The sequence below is a fragment of the Callorhinus ursinus genome, unplaced genomic scaffold (genome assembly GCF_003265705.2).
Source record: "Callorhinus ursinus isolate GAN/ISIS: 27379988/994484 unplaced genomic scaffold, GSC_fseal_2.0 scaffold28, whole genome shotgun sequence".
In the NCBI taxonomy this organism is placed as follows: domain Eukaryota; kingdom Metazoa; phylum Chordata; class Mammalia; order Carnivora; family Otariidae; genus Callorhinus; species Callorhinus ursinus.
In genome coordinates, this window is record NW_027397090.1 from 21300016 (window position 1) to 21321173 (window position 21158).

General features: G+C 38.7%; 1 protein-coding gene across 3 annotated transcripts in view; it reads right to left on the reverse strand.

Moving 5' to 3' along the window:
- Positions 1-21158, reverse strand: part of CENPP (centromere protein P) — a 229887-nt gene that overhangs the window by 193476 nt on the left and 15253 nt on the right. For all 3 annotated transcript variants that reach the window (XM_073878250.1, XM_073878251.1, XM_025891820.2), the window contains exons 2-3: positions 15322-15503; positions 13413-13501 (exon numbers count right to left, since the gene is read on the reverse strand). In XM_073878250.1, the coding sequence (XP_073734351.1) occupies positions 13413-13501; positions 15322-15503 (271 nt within the window). The remainder of the gene's footprint in view (positions 1-13412; positions 13502-15321; positions 15504-21158) is intronic.

The following is a 21158-nucleotide window of genomic DNA, read 5'->3' on the forward strand; positions in this document are numbered from 1 at the left end:
AAGACAAATATAAACCAATGAGATAACATTTTTACCTATAAAATCACTTTGACAATGCATACTTGAAAATATGCATATTCCCTGTACCAGCAGATTGACTTCAAGAGTTGATCCTAAAATAGCAAAAAGTGAGGACAAAGACTGGCTGCCTATTACAAAACCGAGAAACAACTCCATATTCAATAATGGGGATTGTGAAATAAACTTAAATATTTTGATCTGTAATCCCCTTTAGTAAATTTTCCTCTATTCTATAGTTGCCTATCATTTCTTTTTCACTTGTTTCTGTTCTTGTTTTTGCAAAAATCATATATTGACTCTTCATGGTCTTCTAGATTATTCTTTTTATAGATTTTATTTATTTGACACACACTGAGAGAGAGATCACGTGAGAGCAAGGGGGAGGGGGGCAGAGGGCGAGGGAGAAGCAGGCTCCCGGCCAAGCAGGTAGCCCGATGCGGGGCTCGATCCCAGGACCCTGGGATCATGACCTGAGCCGAAGGCAGATGCTTAACCGACTGAGCCACCCAGGTGCCCCTAGATTATTCTTTTCACTTGCTCTCACAGGTGATTTTTCTCAAGACTGTCCTCCATATTCACCTCCTGGTTACTTCCAATGTATTATCAGCACAATAATCAGTTTCTTTCTCTCAGCTCTCTTTCCTTCCACTCAATTTTCTTTAAATGTTTTCATCTGATAGCCAGAGCAGGTTTTACAGAGTGTGCTCCTATATTTCCCAGATTAATTCTTTCAAAGTGAACTTATCTCCACTTTCTTATTAATTCATTTCATGACAGTATGTTTGCATAAATCCTAACTGAAGATGAAAACAACTGGGACCACATTTGTGCTCTCATCTGGAGCTACTATATGTTCACAGGAGTAGATCTAGCAATTTTCAGTATTTCCTCAGAACAAAGTGAGTGGATACTTCCTGACATTTCTCATTTGTCTGGGCACTATCTGACTTGTCTCTGTATTTTGAGCGGCTAGAGAAATGGATATTGAGGGTTTATAATCTTTGTTTACTTTTCAGCTGCCTGATGATACAGTGGGAATTGTTAGGAGCAGCTACAGTTTAAGTAGGCTGGCTGTCTGTGGGCATCTACCACCGTATCTAATAAAAAATATAAATTCCAAAGGCACTTAAAAACTGGGCAAAAGACCTCAACATCTCTTCAAAGATGTACAAGTGGGCAGAAAGCATCTGAAATAATGCCTAAGATCATTAGTCATCAGCTGGTCATTCCATTTGACCCAGTAATTCTATTATTAGACATACACCCAAGAAAAATGAAAACATATGCCTACTTATAAACTTACACATGAATGTTTATATCAACACTAATAATAGCCAAATGGTGAAAACAGCCCAAATGCCCATCAACTAATAAATGAGTAACAAAATGTGATATATCTACACAATGAAATGTTAATCAAAAAAGGAAAAGAATGAAATAATGATACCTACTACACGAACGAACCTGAAAACATGACCTTAAGTGAAAGAAGCCAGTCGAAAAGATCACATATTAGAAGATTCCATTTAAACAAACTGTCCAAAATACACAAACCCATAGAGAAAAAAATGGATTAGCTGTTGCATAGGTATGGGCAGGAGGAGAGGGACTGAGAAGTAATAGAAAGTAAAGGCTTTCCCGGGCGCCTGGCTGGCTCAGTCGTTCAGCGTCTGCTTTCGGCTCAGGTCATGATCCCAGGGTCCTGGGATGGAGCCCTGTGTCAGGTCCCTACTCAGTGGGGGTCTGCTTCTCCCTCTCCCTCTGACCCTCCCCCTGGCTCATGTGTGCATGCACACGCGCGCTCTCAAATAAATAATATCTTAAAAAAGGGGGCTTCCTTTTGAGGTGATACAAATGTTCTAAAATTGATGTGTTGATGGTTGTGCAATTCTGAATATACTTAATTTACTGAATATATACCTTAAAGGGATGAATTATTTGATATGTGAATATCTCAACTGACCTGTTACCAAAAAAAAAAAAAAAAAATCTCAGAGGCACATCAGAGGCACATCTTGTATTCTGAGTATGTGTGGGTGTGTTCGATTTTGACCTTTTGCCCATTAGAAAAGGCAACTAATCCTATCACCATAAAGTCTATGATGTATAGGCCCCTCTTTTGTTTTTGGCAGTTTGTGGATTCTGTTCAGCCACTGGAAAGCTGACTTCAACACAGTTTCTCATCTCTCAACAGCTTGTTATAGGGCTAACTAGGTCTATCCTTCCCAGTTGGTAGATGAGGGGAGGGATCTTACAAACAGCCTGACTTCAAAGCTCCTGCCTAAATCTCAGCAACACATTACTTTCTATCAAGGTCCATTTAACTTAAGTCTATAGTTCTCATTCTTCTCTAAAATTTAAGAATTGTGGGTACCGGGGCGCCTGGGTGGCTCAGCAGGTTGAGCGTCTGCCTTCGGGTCAGGTCATGATCCCAGCGTCCGGGGATCAAGCCCCATGTTGTTGGGCTTCCCGCTCAGTGAGGAGTCTGCTTTGCCCTCTCCCTCTGCCCCTCCCTGATGCTCCTTCTCTCTTTCACACTCACTCTCTCTCTCTCAATAAATGAATAAAATCTTAAAAAAAAAAAAAAAGAATTTTGGGAACATTCTGGAAAAGGTCCTATTAAGTTTGCAAAATTTATATACCGTTAATAAAGTACACAGCATCACACTTCAATGTTTTCTTTCACTTGGGTTTGAATGTCATCATATCAGGTACATTTTCTTTGGAGCCTATATGGAATTATATTACTTTTTACTGATGTATAATTGATATAGAACATATTATTTTCAGGTATAAAACATAATGACTCAATATTTGTATATACTGCAAACTGTTCACCACAATAAATCTAGTTTTCATCACAATACTTAAAATTTTTTTAAAGATTTTATATTTAAGTAATCTCAACACCCAACATGGGGCTTGAACTTAAAACCCCAAGATCGAGAGGCTTATGCTCCATTGAGTGAGAAGCAAGGCACCCCATAAATTTTTGTTAAATGAAAATCTTTAAGATTTAACCACCTAGCAACTTTGAAATAGTTTAAGTATTAACTATAGTTGCCATGCTGTACATTAGATCCCCATGACTAATTTAAAAGTAAAATTTTGTACCTTTTCACTCCCTTCACCAATTTTGCACACATCCCCAGCACCCTGCCTCTGGCAACCATGAATGTGATCTCTTTATCTTTGAGCTTTGTCATTTTTTATATTTTTGGCTTTTTTAGATTCTACATAAGTGAGATCATATAGTATTTGTCTTTTTCTAACTTATTTCACTTAGCAAAATAATCTTAAAGTCCATTTATGTTATCACAAATGGCAAGATTTTATTCTTTTAAAGATGTATTTGAGAGAGAGAGCAAGCCCACACAAGCTGGGGAGAGGGGCAGAGGGAGAGGTAAAAGCAGGCACCCCGACCAGGAGCCTGCCTTGGGGCTTGATCCCCTGGGATCATGACCTGAGCAGAAGGCAGACGTTTAACCGCCTGAGCCATCCAGGCACTCCTCAACCTTTTTTATTAGATGAATACTATTCCAATACACATATCACATTTTCTTATCCATTCATCTATGTATGGAGACTTGGGTTGATTCCATATCTTGGCTATTGTAAATAATGATGCAATGAACATGAGGGCACAGATATCTTTTTTAGTGTTTTTGTTTCCTTCAGATGAATACCCAGAAGTGGAACTGCTGGATCATGTGGTAGTTCTATTTTTAATTTTTTTAAAGATTTTATTTATTTATTCGAGAGAGAGAGAGAGAGAGAGAGAGAAAGGAGAGGGGCAGACGGAGAAGCAGGCTCCCAAGGAGCAGGGAGCCCGATGCGGGACTCAATCCCAGGACCCTGGGATCATGATCTGAGCCGAAGGCAGACGCTTAACCATCTGAGCCACCCAGGCGCCCTATTTTTAATTTCTGAAGGAACCTCCATATTCTTTTCTATACTGACTGCATGAATTTACATTTCCACCAACAGTACACAAGAGTTCCCTTTCCATCCTGGCCAATACTTGTTATTTCTTGTCTTTTTGATAATCACCATCTTAACAGGTGTGAGGTGATTATTTCATTGTGGTATTTATTTCCACTCCCTGATTTTCTCGTGTTTTCACGTACCTGTTTGGCCATCTGCATGTCTTCTTTGAAAAAACGTCTGTTCAGATCCTCTACCCATTTTCAAACCAAATTGTTTGGTTATTCTGCAATTGAGTTATAGGAGTTCTTTATATACTTTGGATATCAACCCCATCAGATATATAACTTGGAAATATTTTCTCCCATTTCATAGGTTGAATTTTTATTCTGTTGATTTCTTTTGCTGTAGAGAAATTTTTTAGTTTGATGTCCTACTTGTTGATTTTTGCTTTTGTTGTTTTGCTTTTGGTATCAAACAAACAAAAAAATCAGCACTAGGATATGTCACAGAGCTTACCACCTATGCTTTCTCCCAGGATATTTATGGTTTCTGGTCTTACATTCAAGCCTTTAATCCATTTTGGGTTAATATTTGTGTTTGTTGTAAGGCAGTGTTCCAGTTTCATTCTTCTGCATGTGGCTAGCCAGGTTTCTGAACACCATTTAGTGAACAGTCCTTTCCCCATTGTATATTTTTGAGTGTCATAAATTAATTTACCACATATGTGTGGGTTTATTTCTGGGTTCTCAATTCTATTCCATTAATCTTTTTATGTCAATACCATACTTTTCTGATTACTATAGCTTTGTAACACAACTTGAAGTCAGGAAGCACGATGCCTCCAGATTTGTTCTTTTCCAAGATTCCATTGGCTATTAGGAGTCTTCTGTGGTTCCATACCCATTTTATAATTACATTTCTACTTCTGTGAAAACTGCCATTAGATTTTTGACAGGGATTAGACCTGAATCTGTAGACTCCTTTCAATACCTTGGACATTTAAAAAATATTAATTCTTCCAATCCATGAGTACAGAATATCTTTCTATTTATTTGTGCCTTCTTCAATTTCTCTCATCAGTGTCTTATGGTTTTCAGTGTACAGGTCTTTGACCTCCTTGGTTATGTGTATCTCTAGGTATTTCATTCTTTTTGATGCAGTTGTTTTTGTAATTTCCTTATAGTTCATTATTAGTGTATAGAAACATAACAGATTTTTATATATTGATTTTGTATCTTTCAACTTTACTGAACTCACTTATTAGTTCTAATAATTTCTTGGTGGATTCTTTAGGGATTTCTATATAGAATACAATGTCATCTCCAAATAGTGACAGTTTTACTTCTTCGTTTCCAATGTGAGTTCCTTTTATTTCGGTTTCTTCCCTAATTGCTCTGGCTAGGACTTTCAATACTATATTGAATAAAAGTGGCAAGGGTAAGCATCCCTGTCCTGTTCCTGATCTTAGAGGAAAAGCTTTCATCTCTTCACCACTGAGTATGATGTGGGTTTCTCATACATGCCTTTATTATGTTGAGATATGCTCCCTCTATACCTTTCTTGGGAGTTTATATAAAAAAAGGGATGTTCAATTTTGTCAGATGCCTTTTCTGCATCTATTGAGATGATCATAGGATTTTTATCCTTCATTTTGTTAATCTGGTAGATTGCAGTGATTGTTGCAACTGTTAAACCATCTTTGTACCTCTAGAATTAATCCCACTTATTCAAGATATATGATCCTCTTAATGTATTGTTGAATTCAGTTTGCTAATATTTTGTTGAGGGTTGCTGCATCTATGTTCATTGAGGATATTGGCATGTAATTTTCTTTTCTTGTGGTCCTTGTCTGGTTTTGGCATCAGGGTAATGAAGGTTTCCTAAAATGAATTTATGAGCCTTCCCTCTTCTTCTATTTTTTTGTAAATATTAGAGAAAGACTGATATTAATTCTTCTTTGAATGTTTGGTAAAATTCACCAGTAAAGCTGTCTGGTCCTGGACTTTTGTTTGTTGGAAGGTTTTCAATTACTGATTTAATCTTCTTACTAGCAATCAGTCTCTTTAGATTCTTCTTGGTTCAGTCTTGGAAGGTTGTAGGTTTATATGATTTGATCCATTTCTACTAAGTTGTCCAATTTGTTGGCATATAATTGTATTATTCTATTACCCTATTTTTGTGATATCAGCTGTACAGCTCTTCTTTCACTTCTGATTTTGAGTTCCCTCTCTTTTTTCTTAATGAGTCTAGCTAAAGGTTTGCCTATTTTTGTTTATCTTTCAAAGAACCTGCTCTTGGTTTCATTTGTCTTTTCTACTGCCTTTTTAGACTCTATTTCAATTATTTCTGCTCTAAGCTTTGTTTTTTCATTCCAACTTTGGGCTCCATTTGTTCTTCTTATTTTCTAATTCATTGAGGTGTTAGGTTGTTTGAAATTTTTCTTGTTTCTTTAAGTACAAATTGATAGCTATGAACTTCCCTCTTAAGTTGCTCTTGCTGTATCCCATAACTTTGGTAAGTTGTATTTTTATTTTCCCTTGTCTCAAGATATTTTATTATTTCTCATTTAATTTCTTCGTTAACCTGTTCATTTTTTAGTACCATGTTGTTTAATCTCCACACATTTCTGAAGTTTCCAGTTTTGTTCTTGCAATTGTGGTCAGAAAAGATAATTGCTATTAATCTTCTTAAACTGTCAAGACTTGTTTTATGACAGAACATATAAACTATCCTAGAGAATGTTTTGTGTGCATTTGAGAATGTATTCTGTTGTTTGTGAATGGAATGTTCTGTATGTATATGTTAAGTCCAGTCTAGCCTGTTGTTTAAAGCCCATATTTCTTTACTGATTTTCTGTCTGGATGATCTATCCATTGATATAAGTGGGGTGTTAGGGCTGCTACTGTTACTGTATTGCTGTCCATTTCTCACATTAGCTCTGTTAATATTTGCTATTTTTTAGGTGCTCCTATTTTGGGTGCAAATATTTTTTTAGATTTTATTTGAGAGAGAAAGAGAGAGAGACAGAGCACAAGCAGAGGGAGCAGCAGGCAAAGGGAGAAGCAGGCTCCCCACAGAGCAGGGAGCCCGATGAGGGACTTGATCCCAGGCCCCTGGGATTATGACCTGAGCCGAAGGCAGATGCTTAACTGACTGAGCCACCCAGGTGTCCCTGAGTACACAAATATTTACAAATGTTATATTCTGCTTATTAACCCGTTCTTATATAACTCCCTTCTTTGTCTGAGTCTTTAAAAGTCTCTTTTGTCTGATGTAAGTATAGCTATCCCAGCTCTCTTTTGGTTTCCATTTACATGGAATATCTTTTGCCATCCATCCTTTCAGCGTATGTTTGCCCTTATGTCTGAAGTGGGTCTCTTGTAAGCATGTATAGATGGGTCTTGTTTTTTATTTTTATTTTTTAATTTTATTTATTTATTTGAGAGAGAGAGGGAGAGAGCCAGAGCAAGGAGAAGGGGCAGAGGGAGAGGGAGAAGCAGACTCCCCACTGAGCAGGGAGTCTGATGCGGAGCTCGATCCCAACACCCTGGGATCATGACCTGAGCCAAAGGCAGATGCTTAATGACGGAGCCACCCAGGCGCCCTGGGTCTTGTTCTTTAATTCATTCAGCTACTCTACATCTTTTGATTAGAGAATTTAGTCACTTTACATTTAAAGTAATTATTAACAGATATGTACTTATTGTCATTTTGTTATTTTCTGGCTGCTTTGTAGTTTCTGTGTTCCTTTCTTCTTCTCTTACTCTCTTTGTGCTCGACTCTCTTTTGTGGTATACTTAGATCCCTTTCTCATTATCCTTTGTGTATCTACTACAGGTTTCTGGTTTGTGATTACTTACATGTAACTTGCATTTATAACAGTCTATCAAGTTGGTAGCAACTTAAGTTTGAACACATAATAAAGCTCTGCCTTTTTACTCTCCTTCCATGTAATTTTACATCTTTTCATGAGTATCCTTTAATTACATATTTTTACTACTTTTGTTTTTTAACTTTCACACTAGCTTCATAAGTGGTTAATCTACTACTTTTACTATATATTTACCTTTACCAGGAGATTTATACTTTCATGTTTCCATGCAGTAATAAGGGCCCTTTCTTTTCAGCTTAACGAAGTCCCTTTAACATTTCTTATTAAGGTCAGTTTAGTGGTGGTCAACTCCAGGTTTTGCTTGTCAGGAAAACTTTTCTTTCTCCTTTAATTCTGAACAACTTTGTCAGGGAGAGAGAGTATTCTTGGTTGGAAATAGTTCTCTTTCAGCACTCTGTGCTACTCCTTTCTGGCCTGAAACATTTCGGTTGCAAAATCTGCTAAAAGTCGAATGAGGGGTTCCCTTGTATTTAACAAATTGCTTTTCTCTTGTTGCTTTTAAGATTCCTTCCTTGTTTTGTAACTTTTGACCCTTTAATTATAATGTGTCTTGGTCTCTTTTGGAACTCTCTGGGATTCCTGGATTCTTCAGATAAATTTTCTGTCCCTCTCTCCTTCTTTCTTCTGAGATTCCTACTAATGCCAAGGGTCAGCTGACTCGATCCTGTCCCTTAGGTTATCTTTCCTTTCTTCATTCTTATTTCTTTTTGCTTCTCTGATCGGGTCTGTTCCTCGGCCCTGTATTCAAGTTCACTGATCCTTTCATGTATTTTGGTCTGCTATGGGAACCCCCTACTGTATTTTTCAGTGAAGTTATTGTACTCTTCAACTGTCACTTCTGTTTCAAATGCTCTTTTACCCCTTATTTATTTTTTGAAGTTCTCACTGTGTTTTTCCATTCTTCTCCCAAGTCCGGTGAGCATCGTTATGACCATTACTTTGATCTCCTTTCAGGTAAATTATTATCTCCATTTCATCAAGGTTTTTTCTAAGGTTTTATCTTCTTCTTTAGTTTGGAATATAATTCCTCTGTTCTGCCCTAGCTCTTGATTGTCTCTCAAATCACTGTGATATTCAAGGACCCTATTTTATTTTTATTATGTTTTTAAAAGATTTATTTGAGAGTGTGAGCGAGCGAGCGAGCAAGAGAGAGAGAGAGAGAGAGGTCAGGGAGAAGCAGACTCCCTGCTGAGCAGGGAGCCCATGTGGGGCTTGATCCTGGGATCGCAGGATTATGAACTGAGCCGAAGGCAGATGCTTAGACTGAGCCATCCAGGTGCCCCATTTTTTTTTCTTTTTAAGATTTACCTATTTTAGAGAGAGCGTGAGAGCATACCCAGGGGGAATGGCAGAGGGAGAGGGACCAGCAGACTCTGCACTGAGCAAGGAAGCTGACACGGGGCCTGATCCCGTAACTTTGAGATCACGACCTGAGCCAAAATGAAGAGTTGGATGCTCAACTGACTGAGCCACACAGGCACCCCTATTTTTAATAGATCCCAGTAGTTGAGTATGTGCCAAGACCAGATATTAATTAAAAATTTCCTTACTCTGGAATCACTTTGTTTCACTGGGTTTCAGGAAGAGTAGTTATGAAAACATTCTTAGCCATTTTCCCTACAAACTGACACTGATCTGATTTATTTATACATGGAGTATGAATACTGACACATGTTAATTCTGATGTTCTTACACCACTAGACAGTAAAGCTGGAGAACAGAACTGTATATTCTAACCACCTCTGAGAGTAACAGCTGTGCCAACATGGATAATCATTCAAACTCCCTTGATGTTATTTCCCTTTAAAATAAGGGGGTTGAGCTTAATAGTCTATATGGTCACTTATGGTTCTCACAGTGTATTACTATGATTTTATTATAACAGTAATAAGGAAGATAGTTTTATTATTTAGGTTACTTTTTAGTTATCTGGTGGTTAAACATCTCCCTCTAGTGGAAATTCCATTTAAAAAAAATGTTTAAGAACACAGAAGCTTGTATCTTCACCTTTTTTTTCTATTACTCTCAACTATAAAAATCTGCTCAACATGTAAAATGGCAAAACCATTTTAGAAGGCAATCTGGTATTATCAGAATTTACACGTACATCTCCTATGACCTAGCAATTCTACTACTCTAAAGGCATATTTACACAAGTAAAGCCTAGAATATGTGAGGATTTACCATTAAATAACTTTTTTAAAAATTCTCATCAGCTCATTACATTTGAATTCTAAGGAATAAAGAAATACAGACAGTCCCTTGTTTACTACTTCTCCAGGAAAGCCCATGAGTCCCACTTATGACTTATTCCTAAAAATCTTCCTTATTCGAGAGTTGTTTGCAACATCTTACTTAGCAGTCTGGTGCTCAAGAAAAATCATAAATTTGGAAAGGCACAGAGAAAAACCAAGTGTTGTTAACTCTCCCAGGGAGAGTCTGCAGCAAATTAAGTAAAACTGAGCAGTTCAAAGATTCCTACTATTTTGAAATGTGAACAATAACAACTGACATGTCTTTAGAGATTCAACAGTTCCTGTGTTCTTTGTCTATCAAAGAATATCAACTGTTCCTCTCCTTAGATTTTTTTCCCCTGCATCCCCCAAAGCATATGAGACAGGAACTACTGGTAGTTCCCAGTACATGTACTTCTTTCTTGCACCAATTTTTCACTGGTCTCATGGCCATGCATAATGAAGACTGAATTGCCAGCCTCCCTTGCAGGACATTATTGGCCAATAGAATGTAGGTGAAATGATGGATGTTACAACTCGTAGAAAGTATCCTTCAAGAGAAAAGCTAAGCCCTTGATTGCCCATTCACCCTTCCCAATGCCTGAAGTGCTCAACTGATCATCACACCATGATTTGGAAGTCACATGGGTAATGGCAGAGCCTGATATTCATAAGGTCACCGTACTAGCTCTTGAAAACTTACAATTTTAAGCAAAAGCAAACAAAAACAAAATTTTGTTTAAGCAATAGAGAAACTTCTAGTACTTCTAATACTTTGATCTACCTTTAAGTTTTCTGTCATATGCAGCTCAACTAATTCTCATTTATTCAGCATGTGAGATTAATAGTATACCTTTAAGCCATTACTAAATGGTCACAAAATTTTCAGTCCTGCTTTGGTGGTATGGGATCATAATATTAAGCTCAATATACTATTAATAACAACAGTCGCTATGGACTGGTGCCACCACTGCCCAATAGAAGGTAGTGAACATGGCCACTGCAGCAAGGCCCACGTGGCTTCAATCTTGTCTGTACTGCCTCACACAGCCACATAGGACCAGCAAGCCAAACCACTATGGGAGCTGCCCAGTGCCAGTTCATGCAGACAATGCCTCGGGTAAGGCAGTAGTCATTCTTCAGAAGCATATCATGGCATAAAATATATCCCCAAACTGTGATGTCATCCTTGATCTGATTCATAATGGAATCAAACTACCACTGGTGTTTTCCTTCAGAGGCTTAAGTTGACCAAAATATCCAACTTCAACAAAATGAAGTTAAAAAACTGCATGCAGTCTATTTTATCTCTAAGGCCATAGTCCCCCTAATGAACAGGCCAATCTTTGGGGACAACCCATTCTGGAATGTACAGCTCCACCGAGCAGTTGGTTCAGCTCAACTTCAAAGGACTAACCTCTTTTCAGTTGGACTTATGGATAAGCCTCCCAAGGATGAGCTTAGCTTTGCCAACAGTCTAGCTACTCTCCAGATAACCCTTGGAATGACTGTGTAAAAGATAAGCACCAATAGCAGAAATAGCATATAGAACCCCAAGGCTACTAGGATGCTCCTGAGCAGTTTCCTGGGCAATGTATACACTGCTACTACAAATGTTCTCAGACATGGAGATGGACCTTGGGCCTGACTCCACCAACCTGACATGGACTATAGGCCTGGCCTATTAATGGAGGCCAGGACGCAGGTAAGTATGTGGTATATCACCACTCTGAATTTAAGATCACATTAGCCCCAAAGAGAAAAAAATTCGGCTGGAATAACTATGCCACCTTTTGCAATGGGACAACATCCAGGAGTTCCTAGGCCACCCAAAAGAGAAGCATGGGTCCTGACACAGACTATCTCAAATGAAACCAATTCATTTGTATCCACATTCCTTTTTAGTCTTCGGCAAATGATCTTTGAGGTCATGCAGAACAATAATTTCACCTTGGTGACCCTGCACAGTCTCAAGGCCTGGCGACAACCTGGAAATGTTTACCTCCCCTAAGGCCACTCATCACCCATGCCCTGTGTCAGATCCTGCTCAATCAGCCTTGGCAATGATACACTCTGAATGCTCTTAGTCATCTCAACAGTGTCGAAGGGGGAATACTCTGAGGTGGGAGCAAGCTGGGAGCTCTGTCATCAGATGAGGGGCCTAGACATCCCATAGCCCCTCCTCAGTCTGCCAGGGCCAGTGGCAGCAACCATGGATATGGACGGCAAAGAGTTCTCGAGAAGCAAAACCTCTAGCTCAGATACCTGGAAGCAGGCACTCTTGACTAGTTGGGGTGGCCATCTGACACCTTGAGGAGGTAGGGTCGTGATTATCTAACATCAATCCTTGTTCTATACAAAATGGGAAAACTTAGGGCTGTTTTTGTGGTTGAGGACAAGGATCAGGAATTCTGGTACATGACGATGAATATAAGCAAGCATCATGTCCATAGGACTTGGGTTATAACAACTGGTCTACATCTGCTTTGGTTATCCGATAAGTTGGGGCCAAGATAGCCTGCCCGCCCTTCCCTGTGAGTCTCCTTTACACATACTTTTCGTAGGCCCAGTTCACAAAACCAACGGGTTAAACTGTTTTCTGCTATCAAAGTTTGTGTCTAGGCCAAGACAATTCTTGAAATTATGCCTGGATCCCACTCTTCTTGGAGCCATACTTTGAAGGTTTCTGACCTTGTTATGCCCACCCCTGGCCATATGCTGCACATTATCATTCTTTCTGCTTCCTGATTTTACGCAAAGTCTTAGTTAGCCAGAAGTATCTTCCTCCTGCGTTGTGTCTTAGCAGTCCAGTGTAACCTGCTGGAGTAACCACAAGCCACCTTGGAGTCTAAGCCGCCAGCCCTGAACAGTCTTCAGATGGCTGTGGTTCCAAATGACCACCATCTCATGAAAGGCCCTGAACAAGAACAGCAAACTCAGCTGCTCCCAAATCCCTGATCCACAGAAAATGGGTGAGATAAACATTTTGTTGTTGTTTTAAGCCTTTAAATTTTGGGAAAATTTGTTAAGCATAAATAATACATTGCTGGCATATCAGCAGGCCACTGAGGGCATCCAGGACTCTTCCCATGACCTCGGGGCTTGCTCTGAGAGATGAGGACAAACTTGCTATCTGCCTTCCAATAAAGCACCTAGATCCTCAGCAACAACCCTCTCATATGCAGTTGCCAGGATGGTTATACTGTAAAAATGGTATCACTTTGTATAAGCGTACTACAAGAGGGTCCTGGCCTCCTCAGTTCAGCCATTGCTGAAGGCTGGGGGGTGGGAACTGCTTAATCACAGTAGAACCTGTTACCACAACATACTCCATTTACCTGGATTTCCAGAATCTGAAATTCAAGTTGAAATGTAATCATGCGGCAATTTCCTGATAATCTGTGTCTCTGTAGAACTTTCATTATACCTGTAAATCAGAAAAAATATTTTACTGCGAATAGGTTTCCTTCAGATACCTGTTATTTAATTTTGTGTGAACATTTATAATACATAGGGGTATATGCGGGAGAATTTATGTTAGCATTTACATTACAAATATCTAGAAGAATGTGCAACAAATTGATTTACCTCTGCAAAGTTGGATTAAAGGTAACTTGTACTTTCTATTTCTTAATTATACTAAAGATTATAGTAAGACATGCTAGTATAGGGGTGCCTGGGTGGCTCAGTTGATTAAACATCCAACTCTTGATTTCAGATCGGGTCATGATCTCAGGGTCGTGAGATTGAGCCCTGCATTGGGCTCTGCCCTGAGCACGGAGCCTGCTTAAGATTCTCTCTCCCTCTCCCTTTGCCCCTCTCCCCATTTGGGTTCTCTCTCCAAAAAAGAAAGAAAGAAGGAAAGAAAGGAAGGAAGAAAGAAGGAAGGAAGGAGGGAAAGAAGGAAGGAAGGAGGGAGGGAGAGAGAGAGAGAGAGAGAGAAAGAAAGAAAGAAAGATGCGTGCTACTATAACCCTACACAAGTTTGAACCATAAGTGTTCGACGGAGTTTTCTTCCAACACTATCTGATTCTAGTTAAAAACATTAAATTGAATCCACCTATTCACTTCTGTTATCTTTCAAAATTTTATACTTCAATGCATAAAATGCTATATTCTTAAGTATACAACTCAATATTTTTTAACATGTTTCCCACGTAACTACAACTGAGATAAAGATATAGAAATTTTAAAATACGCTATAAAGTTCTCTCATGCCCTTCTCAAGGCTATATACTGCCTGCCCAAGAGATAACCACTATTGACTTTGCTAACAAAGGTATTTTTAAAAGAGCACAACTTTACAAGGATAAAGAAGAAGGAGAGTAACTTTGTTTGGAAGGTGGAAATAAGATGGATGAGCTAGATATTACACAGAAAAGAACTAATCTGGAAGACCTAAGAAAATTAAAACCTAAGCCAGGAATGGGGGAAGCTCAGTATTAAGCCCATCCAAAAGCATTCTGAGGGGCAGCTGAGTGACTCAGTCAGTGGAGCGTCTGCCTAAGGCTCAGGCCATGATCCCAGAAGTCATGAGATCAAGCGCCACATCGGGGTCCTTGCTGAGCGGGAAGTCTGCTTCTCTCTCTCCCTCTGCCCCTCCCCCTGCTCGTGCGTGCTCTCTGATAAACAAATCTTTAAAAAATAAAAAAAGCACATTCTGAGTAGGCAGCACCAAGTACCTCTGCAGATGAGGTCAACTTAGGAAGACTCAAAGCGGGAAGACTAAGATTTCTGCACCAGCAGATTTACAACTGGCCTAAGCTCACTCTCCCATCCTCTCCGTATTCCATCTCTTCCTCTCAAGTATCTGAGGTGCCTAAAGTCTGTCACCCATTTTTGTTTGTATTTCAGACTTCCACTGAGGTGAACTACCCAAGACCCTCTGAGGATCAACTCACTATCATCCCAGTCATGAGGGTTATGTCAGTGGAAAAGTCAGGAAGCAATTCCAAAAGTGACTCTTTTTTTTTTTTTTTAAGATTTTATATATTTGAGAGAGAGTGAGTACAAGTGCGGAGGGGAGGGGGCAGAAGGAGAAGCAGGCTCCCCACTAAGCAGGGAGCCTGACGTGGGGCTTAATTCCAGATCATGACCTGAGGTGAAATCAAGAGTCGAACACTTAACCAACTGAGCAGCCCAGGTGCTCCTACCTTGTAGAATTTTAATTCAATGCCACGACAACCAATTTCTTATGCATAATAAGGAAAGCTTCAGCTTCACTTCTAAATTAAAATTAATGCTTACTCTTTTCTTTCTTCTCAGTGTTTGTAAGGTCCTCTGTCTTCATGGAGTAATTTCTTATACTGATGCCAGTAAGTGTACTTAGAAAACGAAGTTCTGATTCTAAATGTCCAAGATGACTTCTCAGATCTTTGGAGGAGGCCCATCCTTCAGAATCTGACTGATACATTTCTCGAAGTGATTTTCTAAAAAGCAAATATAACAAATAATTACTCCAATGAAGAAACCACTAAAAAGTGTTTTATCTAATAACTACAAATTTCTTAAACCATTTCCATTTTGTCTTTCTTACTTTCTTCCCATGAAAACTGCCTGATTTTTCTCAAAACCAGTGTGGCTACTAACACTGTGATTTTTAATCTCAAATGAACACAAAGCTAACTAAATTATACTATTATATTTCTACCTATTACGAACAAGTGTAAAATACATTATAACAGGAGTACAATGCAACACTAAAGTGTCTTTTGGGGTGGGGGTGGGTTAGCCTGGTGATGGGTATTAAAGAGGGCACATACTGAATGGAGCACTGGGTGTTATACGCAAACAATGAATCATGGAACACTACCATCAATAAATTAACTAATTAAAAAAATAAAATGTTTTTTTTTAAGGTAGAATCTTTAAAATATTCCAAACTAAATGTCTGATATCCCAAGTCATCTCAAATTATTTTTTTAAGCAGGCTCCATGCCCAGTGTGGAGCTCAACATGGGGCTTGAACTCAAGACCCTGAGATCAAGACCTGAACCAAAATCAAGTCAGACGCTCAACCGACTGAGCCACCCAGACAATCCTTAACTCTAACCTCTAAAACAAGTAAAGTATCACAGAGCATTTAATAGTAAGAAAGAGTCGCAGGAAATCTAATACAGGGAGTAAAATTCCAAAGGATTAAGAACTAGCATAATCTCCTAAAAACACTATAATCAGATATTCTTCATTGAGAAAAAAACTCAATATCCTTGAAAAAGAGTAAAATTTCAGCGAATGAATACATTGCATGTTAATGCACTTTTTTTTGGGTCATCTTTTATTGCCCTCATGCTCTGCTCCATTCTACACTGCTGGCTTCTGCCATCTTAATACCTGCCTTCCTTGGATTCCAGGGCATGATTACCATGATTCTCATCTTACATCTTGGGTCCTCCACTGTTCCTGCTTCTTGCAATCATCTACAGAAGAAACCTTAACACTCTTGTTCCTGCTGACCTAAATATGCATTCTCTCATTCTAGAGGAAAACTCAGTCATCAATCTCAACTCCTCTATGTCAATAACTCCTCAATCATACCTCTAATCATCTATCTCCACTTCCTGCACAGATTTAGCTTGCTAACCCAACAAATGTTTTTTTTTTTAAGATTTTATTTATTTATTCATGAGAGACAGAGACAGAGAGAGAGAGGCAGAGGGAAAAGCAGGCTCCCAAGGAGCAGGGAGTCCGATGTGGGACTCGATCCCAGGACCCTGGGTTCATGACCTGAGCCGAAGGCAGATGCTTAACCATCTGAGCCACCCAGGCTCCCCCAACAAATGGTTTTTAATCAAAATTGCTTTTCTACCATATTTCCCTACTTCTGTTAGTGATAAAATCTGTCCCTTGATAGCTCAGGCTCCTATCATTGGAGTCACCCTTGGCTCTGTTAATCCCTTCACATCTGGATTTGCTGCCATACTTTCTGCTCTGTCAGAGCTATCCCTCCCTTTCTATTCTTAATTCTACTACATTCGCTGATGCTCTTATGACGAGGTCTACAAGAAATAACCTAGCTCTGTATCGTTTACACTGGAGATCTAACACTTGTGTAAAGTCTACAAATTTTTTTTAAGTTTTCTTTTAATGTTGGGGTGCCTGGGTGGCTCAGTTGAGTAAGCGTCTGCCTTCAGCTCAGGTCATGATCCCAGGGTCCTGGGATTGAGCCCCACATCAGGCTCCCTGCTCAGTGGGGAGCCTGCTTCTCCCTCTCCCTCTGTTGCTCCTCTTGCTTGTGCTTGCTCTGTCAAATAAATAAAATCTTTTAAAAAAATTTGTTTTAATGTTAATTGAAAATATTTAAGTATATTCTATATCATCTGAGAGACTACCACATGTTATTTGTATTTGCTCTCATTAAGTGATTTTTAAAAATTACTTTAAGAGGCGTCTGGGTGGCTCAGTTAAGCATCTGACTCTTGATTTCGGCTCAGGTCGTGATCTCAGGGTTGATCTCAGGTAAGATCAAGCTATGCATCTGGCTCTGTGCTGAGCAAGGAGTCTGCTTGGGATTCTCTCTATCCCTCTCTCCCCCACCCCCACTTGCACATGCACTGTCTCTCTGAATAAATCTTTAAAAAAAAAAAAAAACTACTTCATGCTGAGAACACTAATGAAAGCAAGAAGTAATCTTCATGTATAAATGATAAATTCCTGACAAGCAAATACCAAGTATCACAGAAAACTATGAATGAAAACTCCAAGGCGTTTCCAACAGAGCAAACTGATGAAAGAACTAAAGCATCACACTGAAAGACAGATAATGCAGAATCCAAAAAAGAACTTGCAGCTGAGAAAGGAGAGAATGGGGAGTTATTGTTTAATGGGTAGAGAGTCTCACTTTGGGATGATGAAAAAGTTCTAGAGATGAACAGTGGTGACAGATGCATGACAATATGATAGTACTTAATACAACTGAACTGCATACTTAAAAAAGGCTAAAACAATAAATTTTATGTTATGTATATTTTATCATACACCAAAAAGAGACAAACTGTATATTTTCACAGAAGTGATTTACTTTGAGCAAAATATTATTAGTCCATTTCAATTAATGACATGAGTTTCAATGATTTGTGGAGTTATACATTTTATTGGCTTTGTAGTTTTGTTTATTGCTTGTTAATTCATCTTGGCATAATTTTTCTTGGTCAAAATTAAGAGTTTCACAAGAAAGTTTTTTAAGACAAATTTACAAAAGACCTGATTTTATTTAAGATTTTATTTATTTGACAGAGAGATACACAGCGAGAGAGGGAACACAAGCAGGAGGAGTTGAGAGGGAGAAGCAGGCTTCCCACTGAGCAGGAAGCCTGATGCGGGGCACAATCCCAGGACCCTGGGATCATGACCTGAGCTGAAGGCAGACGCTTAATGACTGAGCCACCCAGGCACCCCAAAAAAGACCTGATTTTAAAAGTCAATGATTTAAGATTCTGGGAAGCTGGTAGAGTAGGAAGCACCAGGAACTGCTTCCCCACCTAAACAATAATTGCACTGGCAAATCTATCTGATAAAACTTTTGTAAACCTGTGGAGTCTGCTGAAGGCTTACAACTTCCAGGGTTAAATATGTATTAGCTATATTAGACAACTAACTTTAAGACAACAGTCCTCAAGTTGCTCAAAGAAATAGAAGAAATATGAAGAAATAGAAGATATGAAGGAAATTAAGAAAATGATGTGTGAACCAAATGGAAACTTCAATAAAGAGATAAAAAATCCTAAAAAGAAACCAAAAAGGAATTCTGTAGCCAAAAGGCACAATAATTTTTCATTTCAGAAAAATTCACTAGAGGGATTCAAAGGCAGATGTAAACAGGCAGAGGAATCAGTGATTCTGATGACAAGACAACAGACATTACTGAGGCTGAGGTCTAGAAAGGAAAAAGACTGAAAAGAGGAACAAAACATAAAGGATCTGAGGGACACCATCAAAAGGACCAAGATACACATCATGGGAGTCCCAGAAGACAGAAAGAGGTAGACAAAACATCTGAAGAAATAATGACTGAAAAATATTATGAATGACATTAATATGAAAATACAAGACATTCAACAAACTCCAGAATGAACTCAAAGAGACTCACACCAAGATGTAATCAAATTTTCAAAAGCCAATCATAAAGATGAACCTGAAAGCATCAAGAAAAAAGCAAACCATCACATACAAGGGCTCCTCAATAAGATATGAGATTTCCCATCAGAAATTTTGGGTGCCAGAACACAGTGGGCCTATAGAGTCAAAGTGCTAAACAAAACAAAAACCAAAAACAACAACAACAAAAACCCACACAAAAACTGAACCAACAATCCTATGTATACCTCATCTTACTGTGCTTTATAGTGCTTCCCAAATATTGTATTCTTCCTGAAGGCTTGTGGCAATCCTATGTTGAACAAGTCTATTGGTGCCATCTTTTCCAACAGTATTTGCTCACTTTGTGTCTATCACATTTTGGTAATTCTCACAATATCTCAAACTTTTTCATTATTATTACATTTGTTATGGTGATCTATGATTAGTGAATAGGATTCACTAAAAGCCCAGATGATGGTGATCATTTTTAGCAAAGAAGTATTTTTCAATTAAGGTATGAACATTTTTTCGTTAGACATGATATAGCACACTTAAGACTTTAGTAGAGTGTAAACATAAGTTTGTATGTACTAGGAAACCAAAAAATTCACTTGACTAGTTTTATTGTGAAACTTGCTTTATTGCAGGGGTCTGGAACTGAACTCACAATATTTCTGAGTTATGCCTGTATCTGGCAAAAGTGTCCTCAAAAAGTGAGGAAGAAATTAAGACATTTCCAAATAAATAAAAACCAAGGGATTTTGTTATCACTAGACCTATCATACAAGAGACATTCAAGAGAGTCCTGTAAGATAAAAGCACACTAGACTAACCTGACACCATATGAAGAAATAAAGATCTCGACATAAGTAATACAGGGGCAATTGCAAAATCTAGTATTATTCTTATAAGTTTACTACTGCATTTAAATCCTATATGATTTAGGGGCACCTGGGTGGCTCAGTCATTGGGCATCTGCCTTCGGCTCAGGTCATGATCCCGGGGTCCTGGGATCGAGCCCCGCATCCGGCTCCCTGCTCGGTGGAAGGCCTGCTTCTCCCTCTCCTACTCCCCCTGCTTGTAGTCCCTCTCTCGCTGTGTCTCTGTCAAATAAATAAAATCTTAAAAAAAAATAATAAATCCTATATGATTAGGAGATTACCATTTTTTTAAAAATTTTATCTAGGGGTGCCTGGGTAGCTCAGTTGGTTAAGTGTCTGACTCTTCGTTAAGCGTCTGCCTTCGGCTCAGGTCATGCTCTCAGGGTCCTGGGATCGAGCCCCACATTGGGCTCCCTGCTCCATGGGAAGCCTGCTTCTCCCTCTCCCACGCCCCCTGCTTGTGTTCCCTCTCTCGCTGTGTTTCTCTGTCAAATAAATAAATAAAATCTTAAAAAAAAAAAAAAAAGTGTCCGACTCTTGGTCTCAGCTCAGGTCTTGATCCCAAGGTTGTGGGTTCAAGCTCCGCACTGGGCTCCATGCTAGGCGTGGAGCCTACTTAAAAAAATACACACACACACACACACACACACACACACACACACACAAAGAAAGCTCTATTATTTTCACTTTTATTTTTAACTTCAAATCTTGTTTCCTACAAAATTTGAGAAAGAAATACATTTAAGAAATTATGCAAGTTTTTTGTTTGGGGGCACAAAATGTATTAAGATGTAATTTTGTAATAACAAAAACCATAAAGGGTGGGGACAAAGCTATATAGAGACAGAATTTTTTTATGTTATTGAAATGTGACTGTTATAAATTCAAATTAGAGTATTGTAACTTTAGGATGTTAAGTGTAATCCCTCTGGTAACCATGAAGAAAACAGCTACAGAATATTTACAAAAGGAAATGAGGAAGGAATTTAAATGGTTCACTCCAAAAAATCAACTACCCAAAAGAAGACATAAATGCAGGAAATGAAAGACAAAAAGGTTTAAGGGCATATAAGAAAAAAATGAGAGGTAAATCTCTCATTAGTCCTTAAATATAAATACAGTATG